This window comes from Typopeltis vanoorti, chromosome 14, assembly GCF_054136105.1.
Source record: "Typopeltis vanoorti isolate ZY-2024b chromosome 14, IOZ_Tvanoo_1.0, whole genome shotgun sequence".
Taxonomy (NCBI): domain Eukaryota; kingdom Metazoa; phylum Arthropoda; class Arachnida; order Uropygi; family Thelyphonidae; genus Typopeltis; species Typopeltis vanoorti.
Window position 1 is genome coordinate 12,302,025 of NC_143562.1, and position 17,386 is coordinate 12,319,410.

General features: G+C 35.0%; 1 protein-coding gene across 1 annotated transcript in view; it reads right to left on the bottom strand.

Moving 5' to 3' along the window:
• Window positions 1-2,568: 2,568 nt before the first annotated feature.
• The window catches only part of LOC150099235 (protein FAM13A-like), a 267,122-nt gene continuing 252,304 nt past the window's right edge, over window positions 2,569-17,386 (bottom strand). Inside the window, exon 22 of the mRNA XM_090404288.1 lies at window positions 2,569-3,422. Within this exon, the coding sequence (XP_090260414.1) occupies window positions 3,354-3,422 (69 nt within the window). The 3' untranslated portion in view covers window positions 2,569-3,353. The remainder of the gene's footprint in view (window positions 3,423-17,386) is intronic.

The following is a 17,386-nucleotide window of genomic DNA, read 5'->3' on the forward strand; positions in this document are numbered from 1 at the left end:
TTGGTTTGTCCATTTGTATATATATTTATTTTATTTAAAAATTTTAGTGATCTTTGATGAAATTTTTTTCCAGTAAATTTATACACTTCTGAGTTTATCCCATCTACTGATTTGCCATTTTTTATTTTATTTAGGTTGTCCTTTAATTCTTTCATTGTTATATCATTTAAGATATTTTGTAAGTTTCTGGTGTAATTATTTTTGATGCCAGTATTATCCATCCAAAGATCTGTAAAGTAATTCAAGAATTTTTACACCTATTCCACAATTTATATTTGCGGTTTCTTTTATATCTGCATGTGTTTTAGTATTTTGTAAGCATTGGGTCTTATTTTTCTGGATATGATACAAATTTTTTCCCAGCTTTCTCTATGTCTCTTTCTGGTTTCTCTTTTGGCTATTGCTAGTCTTTTTTTATATTCAATTTCATCATCTTGTTTTTTGCTACTTAACCATCTTTTAAAAGCCAGCTTTTTATTGTCAATTGTTTTATTTCATTGTCCCATATGTAATTTTTTGTCTTCCTAGACTTTCATATGCTGCTGATGCAATAATTTCTTTTATATTATTATTCCATTCTTTTTCAATGTCTTCATTTTCTTGTATTATTTTTTCTAAGTAGTTATTAATCCTCTGTTGGTATAAATTTCTTTTTTTATTTTAGACACCTCCAGGGAGTCTATAGACTCATCGAGGGAGGGCACCTGCTCTACAACTGTCTCCACCAACTGTCCATAACTACACCAATGCCATCTACTGCCAAACACACCACTAGTATTTCCAGAGACAATCACAAACATCCATGCCCACAGCGGGATTCGAACCCGCAGCCTTTTGGCTGGAGAGCGGATACACCAACCACTCGGCCAGCCAGGCTGAATCATTTAGTAGTCTTACTTTGTAATTAGATATTGTTTCTCCAGTTTATTTTTGTTGTATTTTTGTAGTCAGTTTGGTGGAAACCTTAGTTTTGCCTGTACTAAATAGTGATCTGTGTTAATTTCTAGCCCTCTTCTAACCTTAACATCTAGGAAGAGGTTTGCTGCGTTTTCATTTGCTATAAAGTAATCTATTATTGATTTTTGTCCTCTTGCACACCATGTATATTTTTATGTTTGTAAACTGTATTCATTATTTTTAAATTATTATATATATTGTATAATCAATGAGTCACTTTCCATTTTTTTTTACTGTTGGTTCTCCAAATTTTTGTATATTGTTAATTTTTTTCATTCCTATTCTGGCATTAAGATCGTCTATAATTATATGGTCTGTTTATTTAATTTTTCATATATTCCTTGCAACTATTTGTAAAAGTAATCATTTTCTTCTTTTCCTTCTTGAGGGATATACACTCCAACAACTGTTAAATTTTCTTTAATTTTAATCTCACTTTTAATATTCTTTCATTCCAGTATGTATGAGTTATTTTTGCTTTAATTAATTTATGGATCCAAATCATTATACCAGCTTTTGCATGTAGTTGTTTGTCCACTCCACTATATATGATATTGTAATTAGCTGTTAGTTTCTTTTTTGTAAGAACTGCAATTTCTATATAGGAGAGGTGATATGATTGAGACTTTTAAACTGTTGAGAGGTGGTTACAGGGTTGACACTGGGGAGTTCTTTCGCTTGGTTGATCAGCGGGAAGGAGTGATGACAAGAGGCCATCCCTGGAAGTTACGAAAGGAAACTGTGAGCAAGAGGGTAAGGAGTGGTTTCTTTGTGTGGAGGGTGGTTGAGCCGTGGAATGCATTGCCTGATGGAGTGGTGGGAGCGAGAACGGTCAGCGACTTTAAAGAGTGGTATGATAAACTTTGTGTTTCTCAGGGGGGGATCTCCCCTCGATGAGTCTTGACAGACTATGTCTTAGGAAGGACCTCCCTCGATGAGTCTTTTGACTCCTTGGAGGCCTGAATAATAATAATAATAATAATATATTTTCATCATTTAAAATTTTATCTAATTCTACTTCTTAATGTGCTATGCTTCTAATGTTCCATGTAGCATATTTCACCAAGTTTTTCTTTTTCCAAAGTTTAACCTTTTCCAGTTTGCGGTCGTTTCCCATGTTTTCTGTCCAGTTTGGATTTCATTGAGACTTGAAAGTAATATGCGTTTCCCTATGTCAAGTGACTAGCATGACGATAGGTATCCTAGTGGTGTGGCTGCCACCTTAAGACAACTAGGCTTGTCTTTTTTTTTAGTAGATAGTGAAACTACAGTTTGAGAGGAAAGAGTTACCCCCTCACCCTCAAGTTGCTCTAATAGCACTGGGGGGGAGGGGGGAGTAAGAAGTAAGAGAGAGTAAAGGGGAAAGAAGAGTAGAAGACCAGTAGCTTGGGTATCTCGGGTTTGCCATGCCCGTACTCACCAATGTGAGCCCATGAGAGCTGAACAGTTTACTATAGTAAATTTCATTTAATATAGTATTATACCTATGGGGCATTGGTTGGGAGTTTGCTATAGTGGCAAGTGAATTTGCTATAGTGCAAGTATGATACGAACTCCATTGTGCTTTTCTGGCAGAGTAGGCTTTATAAGAATAAAACACTAAAACATTCATTCACACAAAATAGGTTTATTAAAGATAAAAAAAAGAAAAAACAGAACAAAGATGACATTTTATATCATTAACACTAACAAATCAATCTCTGGAATATGAATGAGAAGTACAGTTCTTTGCGTATTCAAAATGTAACAGGCTATGCATTAAATAACATGAAGTTTGCTACATGCTAGCACCTTGTATTCACAGATGTAAATATGAAGTTACAAAATTTCCTAACATTTACAAAAAACAATAAAGTTTGCTACAAAACTGCTTATTTTGCAGTAAACAGCATGGGATGAAGCAGTTATTTTCACAGTGTTAACATGTTCAGCAATATTTAAAAGAAAATAATAAGGAGTAACCAGCTCCATCATACTAAGTCCATTAAAAGTGCACAAATATGACTGGTGATGCAACCAGCAGAACTACAATTACAACTTGAATGAACAGCAAACAGTGATGATTCTTGTACAAACTGAGCTGTAATCACTGTCAAAAATTTATGAGCTGCTAATACCAAACTAAGTTCTATTATATTTTCTGAAATGATTGATTAAATTTTCCAGATACTACAAAAGATATCAGAACAAAATCTTGAGAACGAGGCTGTTCTGTACAAAGTCACTTTAAATGGGGTATAATCGTGGCAAAGTTATGGAACTGCTTTCATTCCAAAGTTAAGACTAACATTTTATGTCATTCCTCTAAAAGTTTCTCAACAAGAGGAGACATTTGAATTTTCTTCTTCTTTTTGTAATGATTTAACACATGTACATATATATATTTTTTCTTATTATTATTTCAGCTTACGTTGGTCTTGTTTGGAAACCAGAGCTTCAAGAAGACGAAGTCGTGCCTTAATATGCTGAAATATAAAAACATTACTTTTAATGAATTTTTTGATTATTAAACATCATAAATTAATAAACCTTAATATTGTAAATAAGAAGTGTTTTCACAAGTATCTTTCAAATTTAGAATCTAATTATATTAGGAGAGTTGAGATTAATCAAAGTAACCTATGTAGCATTTTTGATATTAGATTCAATTTCTGTTTAATACTGTTAACTTTTACATTCAGACTTGAAGGTACATTAAATGTTATTACTATTCTGAAAATAGAGAAGGTTACATTTATTTTCTAGGTAGCATAATTTTATTTAAAAAAAAAAAAAACTCCCCTGCAGCAAAGTTGCTACCAACTTCATAATTACATACTGAATATACTTCTTTCTTACAGCCAAAAGTATACTGAATATACTTCTGGCTATAAGAAAGAGAGCTAGTGATCCTGAGTGAACTTCAACACAATCAGGATCACTAGCAGATATCATAAATATATCAACTGTCTATTGTTGATTCTACAAAAGTTGAGAAATCAAAACCCAAATGATATTTCTAAATTAAGATCAAACTGCATATTCGAATTTATTTAGACAAAATATGTAAGATAACATTCATTTTGAAGCAGGTCTATTTGAATCATACAAGCTAAATCCAAAGTGAACCTCTCTACCATTTCATTGATAATAAATTTAGGATAATAGATTAAACAAGTGCAGCATTTCCTCGTGTAACACTAAATATTATTATTATTATTATTATCCAGGCCTCCATGGAGTCAAAAGACTCATCGTGGGAGGTAGTTTTTTTAGGAAATACAAAGTCTATCATACTGCTCCTTGAACCCATTAACCGTCCCCACTCCAACCACTCTCTCAGGCAATGAATTCCAAGGTCCCAAAAATGCCATATAAAATAATGAAGTGCTATGAATGATCAGCATATCCAAAATGATAATATGGGGGCTGAATACAACCGATGATCTATTATTAATTTATCACAATTTCCTCACACAAATTCAATTTACTATTAAGTTGAATGCAACCTTCAAATACCCTCCACTCACAACACTTCATTTTATTAGTGCTGTCCAACTGGAAACTTGAGAATTACATAGACATGAGGCCTAGGTTAAAAAGGATGAATTTCTTGAGTCACTTAGGATGACTCCTTTACACATGTAGTAGAGGCACCAGAGGCAGCCGGTGAAAATTTTAAGTGGGGGTGCTGCATATACAAAAAAAAAACTTTTTTTTTTTCTAATCAGTAAAAAATTTATTAATAAATAAATTTACATATTAAAAATTGCTTTATTAAAAATAATTCATCCTCACCACGAACAAACACCGATAATAAAAGTTTCGTAACAATAGCAATGACAAACGCAAACAAATATTGGCGTTAGATCGCAGTGCATTTGTTTCGTGTAACGATAATTGAAAAAGACAATTCTTTTCATATTTTAAACAGTGACACTTATCATAATTCAGCCTTGTATCTATAATAAATAAATAATTATGTTATTTTAACAAAATAAAATAAGATTTACAAAAAAGTTCACCACGAACACACACACCAATAATAAACGTTTCATATCTCACAGAAATAACGTGCGGAAGCATATGATACACTGCCCAAACGACAGTGTATCATATGACGTAACGTGCAAGCGAATATCGGCGTTAGATCGCAATTATCATTACACAAAAAAATGAAAAATATAATTCTTTTCATATTTTCAACAGTGACACTCATCATAATTCAGCCTTGTATCTATAATAAATAAATAATTATGTTATTTTAACAAAACAAAATAAGATTTACAAAAAATAGTTAACCACACATGCATCAATAATAAACGTTTCATATCTCACAGAAATAACGCGCATAAGCATACTAAAGATACACTGCTGTTTGAGCAGTGTGGGATTGACGTAACATGCAATGACAAGCGCAAACAAATATCGCGTTAGATCGCAGTGCATTTGTTTCGTAATCTAAAGCGTTAATAGAACAATTCCAATTATTAACCATTCAATCAATGTCGAAATATAAGCTGTAACCTTTAACATGTTGTATTGCATTTATATAATGTTGTAAGCATTGCTATTATTTATAAACACAAACAAAATTTAATTTTTTCATTTTTTTACAGACCGCCACTGAGAGGCACAATACAAAGGATGTGAGCGTTGGATTTAATAATAATATCTCACATGGCAATAACAAGTCACTATGATCTCTAGTAGGTGAGCATGATCACCTATTAGATTTTGACACATTCTAAACAGGGGAATGCTTCAATGAACTAAAGAGAAGAGTGAAGTGTGGAACTGTAAGAGATTATAACAAACTAGAAACAGACTGATAATATCTCATGAAATTATGAGATATTATGAAACAAACATGAAACAAACCAAAAATCTGAAGGGGAGGGGAAATCAGTAGTACCTTGAACTTGATTCTAGATCCATTGCTGACAGCACACATCCTAGTCCATTTCACACTTAAACTAAAAAAATAGAAATCTTCCATTTCCAGATGTATTAATCTCCATCTCAGACCAAAACAAGTTAACAAACCTATGCAGCATACTACAAGAAAGCAACCATAACAGACATTTACATGTGATATGACATTCTATCTAGTACAAAAACATATTATAAATTTAATGATCAGAATATACAAGCAGATGCGCAATATACAGCCTTACCTAGTCATCAGTCCAACCCTCCTATCATATGGTCTACTCACATCACTTGCCTTAGTATCCTAATGTGAAGTCTTAGCTTCCTTATACGAGTTGCCCGAGTCCTGAAAATACTTCAGGCACAAACTTTGTTTGCTTATACTTGGATAAGGATTAAACCAAGTATATAATTTCTTGGTATTTTTAATTTATAGCATAACCAAGTGAAAAAAATTCCAAAAACTTTCTCTAATCCAGAGTAATTTAACAATAAGGTGTGACACCTTTTGGCAACTCTTGTCTAGTTCCCACTGAAGAGACCTCAATAAAGGTTGAAACCGGTTTGGGTAGTGACCCTTCCCATAATGCATAGCATTATACATGTCTGCAAGGAGATTTGCATTATGGGATACTAAGACAAGTGATGTAAAGTCTAGCTTCCTTATATGAGTTGTCCCAGTCCTGAAAATACTTCATGTGCAAACTTTGTTTGCTTACACTTGGATAAAGGATTAAACCAAGTATATAACTTCTAGGTATCTTTAATTTACATGTTCTTTAGTGAACTGTTGCACAGTAGACTGGCTGAGTACAGGTTCGATGGATGTTTGCAAGTTGTTTGAGGCAGGGGTATCCCAGTGGCAGGTGCTTGGTGGTGTGAAATAGGCTTGACTTGGAATGAGTGGCTGTTTGCAGGTGGAGTGGGGAGTGGAGCAGTTTTGTGGCCTTACAAGATTTGAAAAAACAGTATATGGGTGGGGTAGTGGGTTGAGCACTAATGGGTTGATATTGCATGGTGTGGAGATTTGGTGTCTGAGATTAACAAAGCTTGGAGGTTTACATTGCAGAAGTTGTTAACTCCACTAATTTTTTCTCAGAACTCTCATATTGGTGGGTTCTAGTTTTTCATCAACAGTTTTATTTTTAACCCAGCTCTCAGATCTACAAGTTAACAGTGGATTGAATGTTCCAGTATCTAACTTCATTGTTTGTCGTGGTTCACCCCCTCCCCCCACAAAAATAGCATGGGCCTTGTTTAACTGGGAAATTCCCAGTTATATGGTTGGCTGCATTTTTTTTTTAAATTTCCAGCCTGGTCCCCATTCATTCAGTACCCAGTAGATACCTACAAACAGGATGTAGTATATGAAGGTAAGGATTGAACATTAGGTCAGAAGCACAGCTGGTTCCTCACATTTCTTAAAGGCTATGTGGAAGTCTTCTGCCAGTTATTCAGCTTTGACCCTTAAACCAGTGTGACTTTAACTGATCCATTTGGTCTAACTTATATAATAGGGCACCATGATTTCTCCTGTCAAATGCCTTTGTAAAGTCCAGCAATATGTTGGTGCAGCCATTTTTGTTATCCATTTTGCTGTCAGCTTTTCACAGATAGTGAGTAAATTACTAAGACAACAGTTCCACTTTACAAAGACATGCATCTCATATTGTTTTTTATATTCCTGTTTGTCCATTTCTGAATGCTGCCTTTTTTTTTTTTTTTTTTAAACCAACTTTCCCATGAGTGACTACCACTCCTGAGATATTAATTGGTCTATAATTTGGAACCAAGTCTTGGAGCCTCCTTTAATTTAACTATTTTGCCCTCTTTTCATTCCAATGGTACTTTACTAGTGCTGAAATTAAACAATCTGGGTTAGGGAACACTGCCATTTTTTTTTTTTTTCATTTTCCCATAATACACAGGCTGATATATCATCCAACCCTGTGACTGTATTCACATCAATTTCATAATATATTAACCATGAGTTAGGATACCCGAGTTCATCAACCTCTATTCTTATCTCGATCTCTGTCAAGATGGTCACTGCATTATCTTTACCCAGATGACAAGCTTTCAAAGTGATCACTCAGTGATTCAGTTATGTCTTCTGTTTTTGTCAGATCCTTACCATTAGCATTCATTATTATTAATCATCATCATGTGACACCACCAAGGAGTCCAAAGACACTCATCGAGGGAGGGCACTTACCTCTGTCTCCACCACTCATATCCACTATAGCATTTTCACATTATCTTTTCATTTTTGATGTCTAGTTATAGTAATATGTATAACATCTACAGTGTTTTGTATCATATAAGACAATATTGATGTAGGTACTGACAGGCAGATGCGAATGGCATCTATCTGTCATTACTACAGCGAATGGCAGTGACCATCATCATCTAAACCAATGCCATCTACTGCCCCCCCCCCACTACCACCACTAGTATTTTCACAGACAATCACAAACATCCATGCCCACAGCAGGATTCGAACCTGCAGCCTTTTGACTGGAGAGCAGATACACTAACCATTCAACCAACCAGGCCCAATATATATATATATATATATATATATATATTCTCAATAACATTTCTTCTTTTGCAGCTACTGCTTAATGATGCTATTCATCCATTGAACTCTGACCAGATTTATCCTCCTCATAAATCAACTTTATTATGGATATACCAATCATTAATAGAGTATAAAATTATTTGAGGAAGTTGTCCACAGCACATTCATGTCTTCCATTCCATCTCCACATCACATAGTTCATTATCCAACATGACTGAAAAATCAAAGCTCCTCCAAGGAAATCTCCCTAGATACTAATTACAGTTGACCCTCGAACAATGTGGGCGGGATTAGGGGCACCGATCCCCCATGCACAATCAAAAATCCATGTATACTGTTGACCAGAAGCCTTACCGATAATATAAATAGTCGATTAACACTTGTTGCATGTGATATGTATTATATATTGTATTCTTACAATAAACTAAGCTAGAGAAAAGAAAATGTTATTAAGAAAATCATAAGGAAGAGAAAATACATTTACAGTACTGTATTTATCAATACTAAGTTTACGTTGTCTGTTTACAAGATGAATCATCTGTCTGTCAGTACCTACATCAATATTATCTTATATGATACAAAACACTGTAGATGATATACATATTACTAACACTAGACATCAAAAATGAAAAGAAATTCATATTTATTTATATTTAAATTATTATATAAATAAATAAATAAACATTATTTTATGTTATTTATTTATATATAAATAAATTAAATGGGGTGCTTAAGGGTCAAAGCTGTATAACTGAGAGGAGACCTCCGCATAGCCTTTAAAGGAATGCGGAGAACCGACCAGGGCTTCTAACCTAATATCCAATCCTCACCTTCTCGTGGTGCACCCTGTTGGGTATCTATTTGGATACTGAACGAATGAGGATGGGCTGGCAATATGGGATTTAGCCGACCAAATTGTATTCTTATTGGTTAAACCAAAATAAAAAATAATGGTAGAACATGACAAGATTTCATGCCGGCTGGGGCGTCACCCAGTTAAACAAGGCCCCCGTTGTTTTCGCCAGGGAACCAGGGCGAATGGCGAAAAGTCAGCTACTGGAACAAATCTGAAAACACACCCCAACTCAACATCATCAGAGTTAAAGATCGGTACTATCAACGTAAGAAGCCTGAATGGCAAAGAAATGGAGCTAGCTGAGGAATTAGATAAGTACCAGATCGGCATAATAGGGGTGACTGAAACAAAAAAACCAAAACTGGTGAGATCTTTCTGAGCAATAAATACAAAATGTTATATTCAGGCAATGACAGTCAAGGAAAAGAAGGAGTAGCCATAGTATTCAACACAAAATACGAGGCTAATCTTCTTGAATGGTAGGCAGTCTCAAGTAGAGACTGCGCTCTCAAGTGCTCTCAAGACTGAGACTCTCAAGTGCGCAAATATGAGAATGGAGAACTGGACAATGAGACTTATTTGTGCCTATGGTCCCACAGAAGGTTCTACTAAGGTAGAAGTGGAGGAATTTTTTTTTTTGAGGCTTTAGAAAAAGCAACTGACACAATGAAAAAGGAAAAGTTGGTCCTTGTTGGGGATCTAAATAGCAGAGTAGGAAATGATTATCAGATAAACAAAAATATTTTAGGAAAATTTAGCGCAAAGGTAATAATAATGGCAAATATCTGTTGGATTTCTGCTTACGACATGCACTGGTATTACTAACACCATGTTCCAACATAAAAATGTGCACAAATTCACATGGAGAGAAGAGGCAAGGAATAAGAAGTCTCATTGACTATGTTATTGTTGATAGTGATGTTTTCTCCTGGTGCAGGACACCAGAGTGTACAGAGGATTTGAAATTGGAAGTGATCACTATCTAGTCTTGAGCAGGATAAAATTGAATTTCATATTCAAAAGAATAACATGTAAGAAAGTTTTAAAGTGAATAAAAGTTGAGCAGCTCTCAGATGTGAACTGTAGACTGAAATACACAAAGATTATTGAAGAAAAAATGAAAGAGTTTGAGAACAGGAATCAAACACCTTGGAGATTCAGTGACAAGCCTTGAAAAAAGCCCTGATTGATTCAGCCAGAGAGGCATGTGGTGAAGTTGTCTGCAAGGATTGAAAAATTAGAACTCCATGGTGGACACAGGAAGTTAAAGAGGCAGTGAAGGAAAAGAAGAAAGCATATCAAAAGTTCCTGGCAAACAAGTCAGCTTGTGCTCTTAGAGAATACAGAGACAAATGCAAGAATGCTAAACACTGTGTAAAACTAGCTAAACAAAAGTCATGAGAGGACTTTGGCAAGAATATTATTATTATTATTACGGGTATCTCCATGGAGTCAGTAGACTCATCGCGGGAGACCCAAACTAGCAAAACAATATCTGTCATATCTCTTCTTGAATTCATTTACAGACGAAGAGCTCACAACTAAGTCAGGCAATGAATTCCACTCATTCACCACCCTCCAGGCAAAAAACCTTGTTCTGACACCTTTGTTAACCACACTCTTCTTTAATTTCCAGAGATGACCTCTTGTTCTTCCATCACTATCACACAGCTGAAACATTTCCCCTGCATCAATCCTATAAAAACCTTTTAGTAATTTGAATGTTTCTATCATATCCCCTCTTCTTTGCCTATCAATCAATCTCTGCAATCCACAAGCTCTCAATCTATCAATGTAGGGAGCATTTTTTATATCACTCACCAACTTGGTCACTCTTCTCTGAACCCTCTCCACAGCCTCCTCATCTCCAAGGAATCCAGGTGACCAGACCTGAGCACAGTAATCCAAATGTGGAAGTATCAATGCTTTATAAAGGGGAATAATAACCTCTTTATCTCTGGATGTCAGTGTGTTCCTCAACAACCAAGTAATCCTATGTGCAATCTTGGACACCTTAGCAATGTGTCCTCTGAACTTCATCTCCCTATCTACCAATACCCCTAAGTCCCTAGCCTCATCAATCTCTTGGAGTACCTTTCCATCGATGTAGTACACAGCTGGTAATCTTTTAATCCCAAAATGCATGACTTTACACTTTTCCACATTGAACTGACATCCATTTTCTTTTGCCCATTTTACCAGCTTATTTAAATCCTCCTGCAAACTTTCAACATCAGCTTGATTTTTTTATTGCACTATACAACTTTGCATCATCAGCAAACAACTGAATATCTCCCTTTAAGCCGTTTCCTATATCATTTATATACAAATTAAACAACATTGGCCCAAGCACAGAGCCCTGAGGCACACCACTGGTCACCTGCCTCATTCTGGACTCGGCTCCTCCATACACCACCTTATGGTATCTCTCCCTGAGCCATTCTCCTATCCATATCACCAATTTAATATCCATTCCCATCTGCTCCAATTTGCGTAACAGTGTTCTATGGGGTATCCTGTCAAAAGCCTTAGCAAAATCCAGAAGTACCACTGTGTAGCCAGTTCCTTTGTCCAACTCAGATGTTATTCTATTATGAATAGTTAATAGATTGCTAAGGCAGGATCTACCTTTAACAAAACCATGTTGGCCTCTATAGAGTATCATATCCTGATCCACCCATTCTTGAATTTTGTCTTTAACCAACTTTTCCAATACTTTTACCACTACTCCTGAGATGGTGATTGGTCTGTAATTCAATACTGCAGTTTTAGAGCCACCCTTATGCAAAGGAACCACTTTGCCTAACTTCCACTCCCTAGGGACCATACCAGAGTTCAAACTTAAGTTAAATATCCAGGTGAGAAGGGTTGACAATTCATTAGCACATTCACGCAACACCCGAGCTGATATTCCAACTAAGCCTACCGCAGTGTTTGCATTCAAGTTTTGCAATATATTTAATACCTCTGATTCTTTAGCTTCAATTCTCACATTAGGTATTGCTGTAGGTATAGAGATATCCTCACTTGGGTGATAGACTTTTGAAAAGTGATCACTCAGTAACTCGACTATTACATCTGATTTTGTCACCTCAATAAGAATATAGAAAATAAATATCAAGAAGGTGGCAAAATATTCTGGAGGTTGTTGAAGAAGCTTAGGAATGGAGGAAAGAGTGCTGTAAAAGGAGTTAGAGATGATTAAGGTGACATGAAAACGGGAGAAAAAGATATCCTTGAAGTATGGAGTAATTACTTTGAAAAACTGCTAAATGAAACAAGCAGTGATGATAACACAGTGGTAAAAAACACTGACCAGGCATGCAGTCAGGAATACATATCCATACTTGAAGTAGAAAAAGCCATCAAAGGCTTGAAATGTGGAAAGGCAGCAGGAGTAGATGATATTCGACCAGAAATGCTGAAGTATGGTGGTATAAGAGTCTTACAGTGGCTGCACTGCATAGTTCAGAAAGCCTGGACAGAGGGACGAATTCCCGATGATTGGAGTAGAGCTCTCATAGTACCCATATATAAAAAGGGAAATAAAACTGAATGTGAGAATTACAGAGGGGCAAAATCTATGCAAGTATACTTGAGAAACGGTTGAGAAGAATTGTGGAAGAAAACCTTGGTGAAGATCAAGCTGGATTCAGGCCAAATAGAGGCTGTCAGGATCAGATCTTCACTTTACGACAAAGAGTCGAGAAAGCATGGGAATATAACAAAGATCTGTATTAAAGTTTTGTCGATTTGGAAAAGGCATATGACAAGGTGCCAAGAGAGAAGATATTCAATACGGTACAGTTATATGGTGTCAATGGGGCATTATATCAAGCAATACTTAGTCTTTATTTGAGTTGTAAGTCAGCAGTTAGAACTGAAGGAAGTACGGTAAGATGGTTTAATGTTAAATCTGGTGTGAGACAAGGATGTACATTATCCCCTCTATTATTCATTATCTATATGGAACACATTATGAAGGAAAGTGATATTAAACATGACATCAGAATTGGAGATCCATATAGATAATGAATAACAGAGGGGATAATGTACATCCTTGTCTCACACCAGATTTAACATTAAACCATCTTCCCGTACTTCCTTCAATTCTAACTGCTGGCTTACAACTCAAATAAAGACTAAGTATTGCTTGATATAATGCCCCATTGATGTTATACTTCTAAATAAATCTGCTACAAGTCTGCAAGATTCTCTGACTAAATTGAATAACTCTTGTAATAGATATGGTATGAGGGTGAGCCATAAAAAGACAAAGGCAATGAAAATAGGAAGAATCATTGAAAATGTCGACTGTGTTGTGAATGGGGAATCTGTGGAACAAGTAAAACATTTCAGCTACTTAGGCACGATTTTTTGTGAAGATGGTAAATTAAATATGGAAATAGACAACAGAATCAACAAAGCTGGTATGGTAGGAAGTCAATTGAATAAATTCATATGGAATAAGAGAGAAATTAGTCGGAACACTAAATTAGCTGTATACAAGACAGTGTTCAAACCAATTTTAATTTATGCATCTGAGAGCTGGGTAAGAAGTAAAACACTTGACCAAAGACTAGAGACCGCAGATATGAGAGTCCTGAGAAAGATTAGAGGCGTGAACAGATGGCATCAATGGCAATATCATATTAAAAACGAGGATATTAGGAAAGAACCTGACATTGTCAGCATCCAGGAATGCATTAGCAGAGCTAATCTTAGGTGATATGGTCACTTAAACAGAATGGGTGAAGAAAGATTAGAAAAACAAGTGTTCTCTGCCAGGTTGGCAGGAAAACGACCCAGAGGAAGACCAAGATATAGGTGGATTGATACGGTACAAAGTGCCTTAGACGATAGAAATATAAGATCTGATAATGTTGGAGTCTTGACAAGTAACAGACTGATTTGGAGGAAAATTGTAGATAGGAAGTTAGTAATGATGTAATTTTTTTCATGTAGTACTATCATATCCTGTACACTCCTTGAGGGTACATGGCAGGAATTTGATGATGATGATAAATTAAATTATATTTATTTATTCATGCATTGATAACAAAGCAGCAGCAATATGATTGCTTTATGGTAGCCTAGTATTATGAATAAGATAATATTGATAGCCTAAACACTAATGAATGACTCATTATAAAATGAGTATTTTATGCTAATTAATTAAATTTAAGTAATTAATAAGTTAATTTTATGCAGTTATTATTTAATACTGCATCTTTATGTTTGTTTACATTTATCTCTACTGCAAATAGTGCCATGAACGGTCTAAGTATTTCTAAGTGTTCATAAGTTTTGATAAATTTTTAACTTTTTATAATAGATTTCGGTATATTTTATGGTAGTAAATGATAAAATAGTATCTACATATATTTTATGCATTCATGATATTATTATTATTAAAACCTCCAACGAGTCAAAAGACTCATCGTGGGAGGTCCTTCCTAAGAAACACAAAGTCTATCATACCACTCCTTAAACGCACTGACCATTCTCGCTCTCACCAGTCTATCAGGCAATGCATTCCATGGTTCAACCACCCTCCATGCAAAGAAACCACTCCTCACCCTCTTGCTCACAGTTTCCTTTCGTAACTTCCAGGGATGGCCCCTTATCATCACTCCTTCCTGCTGTTCAACCAAGCGAAAAAACTCCCCAGTGTCAACCCTATAACCACCACTCAACAGTTTAAAAGTCTCAATCATATTACCTCTTCTTCTATTCACCAAACTCTGCAGTCCACATTCCCTCAGCCGATCCTCATAACTAACGTTGTACAGTTCTGAAACTGCCTTTGTTATCTGCCTCTGTACCCTTTCCACAGTTAATTTATCCTCTTGAAATTCTGGGGACCAAATCTGAGAACAATAGTCTAAGTGCGGTCTGATCAGGGTCTTATACAACGGAATGATAACTCTTTTATTTCTACAGGTCAGCGTCCTTCTCATTATTGCAGCAATCCTCTGTGTTACCTTCACCACCTTTGTAATATGTCCCCTGAATTTCAGGTTTCTATCTATCATCAACCCCAGATCTCTTTGTCTCCCCTACTTCCTCCAGTATATCTTCTCCACAGGGCCGAGCCGTGCGGCTGTGCAGATTGTGCGCTGCACAAGGGCGCTTGAAGATAGGGACGCCATTTCACGATGAGGAAATAATAAAAAAAAATGCATGTATATATATATATATAAATTATATCGTACTATATAAATATCAAAGTTACAAATTATAGTTAATGCAATAAAAATGAAATGTTGAATCAGTCATTATTATGAATTCTAAATAATCTAACAACATTTTTTAGATATCACCAGCTTTTTATAGTTCGAAGTGAAACGTTATCAATATTACCACTGATTTTATTTTACATAGTAAGCATCGAACTAAGCAAAAATTGTATAAATATTCTCGATTGTTTATTATATTTTTAGTGGAAATTGTTAGTTTAAGAAAGACCGTGAATTCATATCGTCGACAGGGTGTAGCATAGAGGCAGCCTGCCTGACGCCGCTGCTTAATAAGGGCACTCTTTCAGCAATATTATGGCAACATGATATTTTACAAAAATACAGCGTTTAGTTTAGCAATAAAAAAGGCGCCAGTTCCCATTGACAGTTAAATGTGCTTATATTTTATTAATAAAAAATTATAATCATACATACTAAAACTAAACATTTTAGAACACACTTATTAGATACTTAAGGAAACAACCCATAAAGTATCATACGATGCGAATTTCATAAACTTTTATAGTCTATATATATATATATATACATATATATATATATACACACACACACACATATTAAATCATATTATGCATGAATTCTCCTACTCAAATTGCGAATCACTATCGCCCTCAGCTTTCACATTTTACTCCCTGCAGTAAACAATACCCCCTCCACAACAGCAACTATACTGCAAAAGCACAAAAAGCAATTAGTTTTATCATGTCACTGAATAAGGTTCACAGACATTTGCAGACTGTGTAATATATTTCTCAACAAACAGTGCAATTAGAGACAACTGGGAATATATAAACACTAACTAATAATCACATCTCCCCTCCAACATAAACTGCTATATACACTCAAGCAAACCACATGTTGCAGGTGCAACATATGGTTTTGCTTGACACTACCCGTCATGAATGTGTTAAAACTAAGAAATATATAGTGAATGCATTTCAGATATTATGGAAATCAGTTTAAGAGTATTAGCATTTCAATTCAATTGTCAGCTTGTTTTGTTTGGGTCACGCAATCTTTTGTTAATATCGTGCCAATCATATGCACTTCTTAATAGTTGCTTTTTCTCTACTGGCCTACAATCGCACACATTTTTCACTTCTCATTAGTAATTTGTCAAGGATTGTTCATTAGGCATCTCAAGTCTTAAATTACTGGTAATTTTTGCTTGATATAATGGGAAAGAAAATGACTCTATTTGGGTAGATAACTTTGATTGCACACAAGGAAACCGCTCTCGAGGACAGAAGAAGTGATGGAGAATAGAAGCTTCTTAGTAAGTCATACCCATTTTCAGTTTTTTTTCTGAAAACTTTAGTTTCCGAAAATTCCCGCATATATCTCGCACCACAATTTTTTAGCTTTAATTTTGGGAAAAAAGTGCAAGTTATAGTCGAGTAAATACGGTATTTTTTTAGCTTTCAATTTCTTAAGTATGGATCATTGGTTAAAGACTGAATTTATAAAACGCACAAAAGAGAGCAATATAGCAGATATTAAAAATAAATCAGACATTTACAATGAAATATATTTTTATTTATTATTATTTTGAAAAAAATACTTGGTAATAATGAAAATTAAAGAAGAGGGTGCACAGATATCCGAAGTTTCAGAAACACTGATCTATCCAAATATTTAGTCCGAAATATAGGTGTATAGTACGATCTTCGTTTTCTTAAATTCAACTTCGTGGATAGACGAAATAGCATCTATCCAAATATGCACTTCTTACATTTTTTTCAGTGTATTTTCAATTTTGAATGTGAAACATATTCAGTGTATTGTGTATTCTGTGTTTAAGTGACTTTGGACAATTTTTAA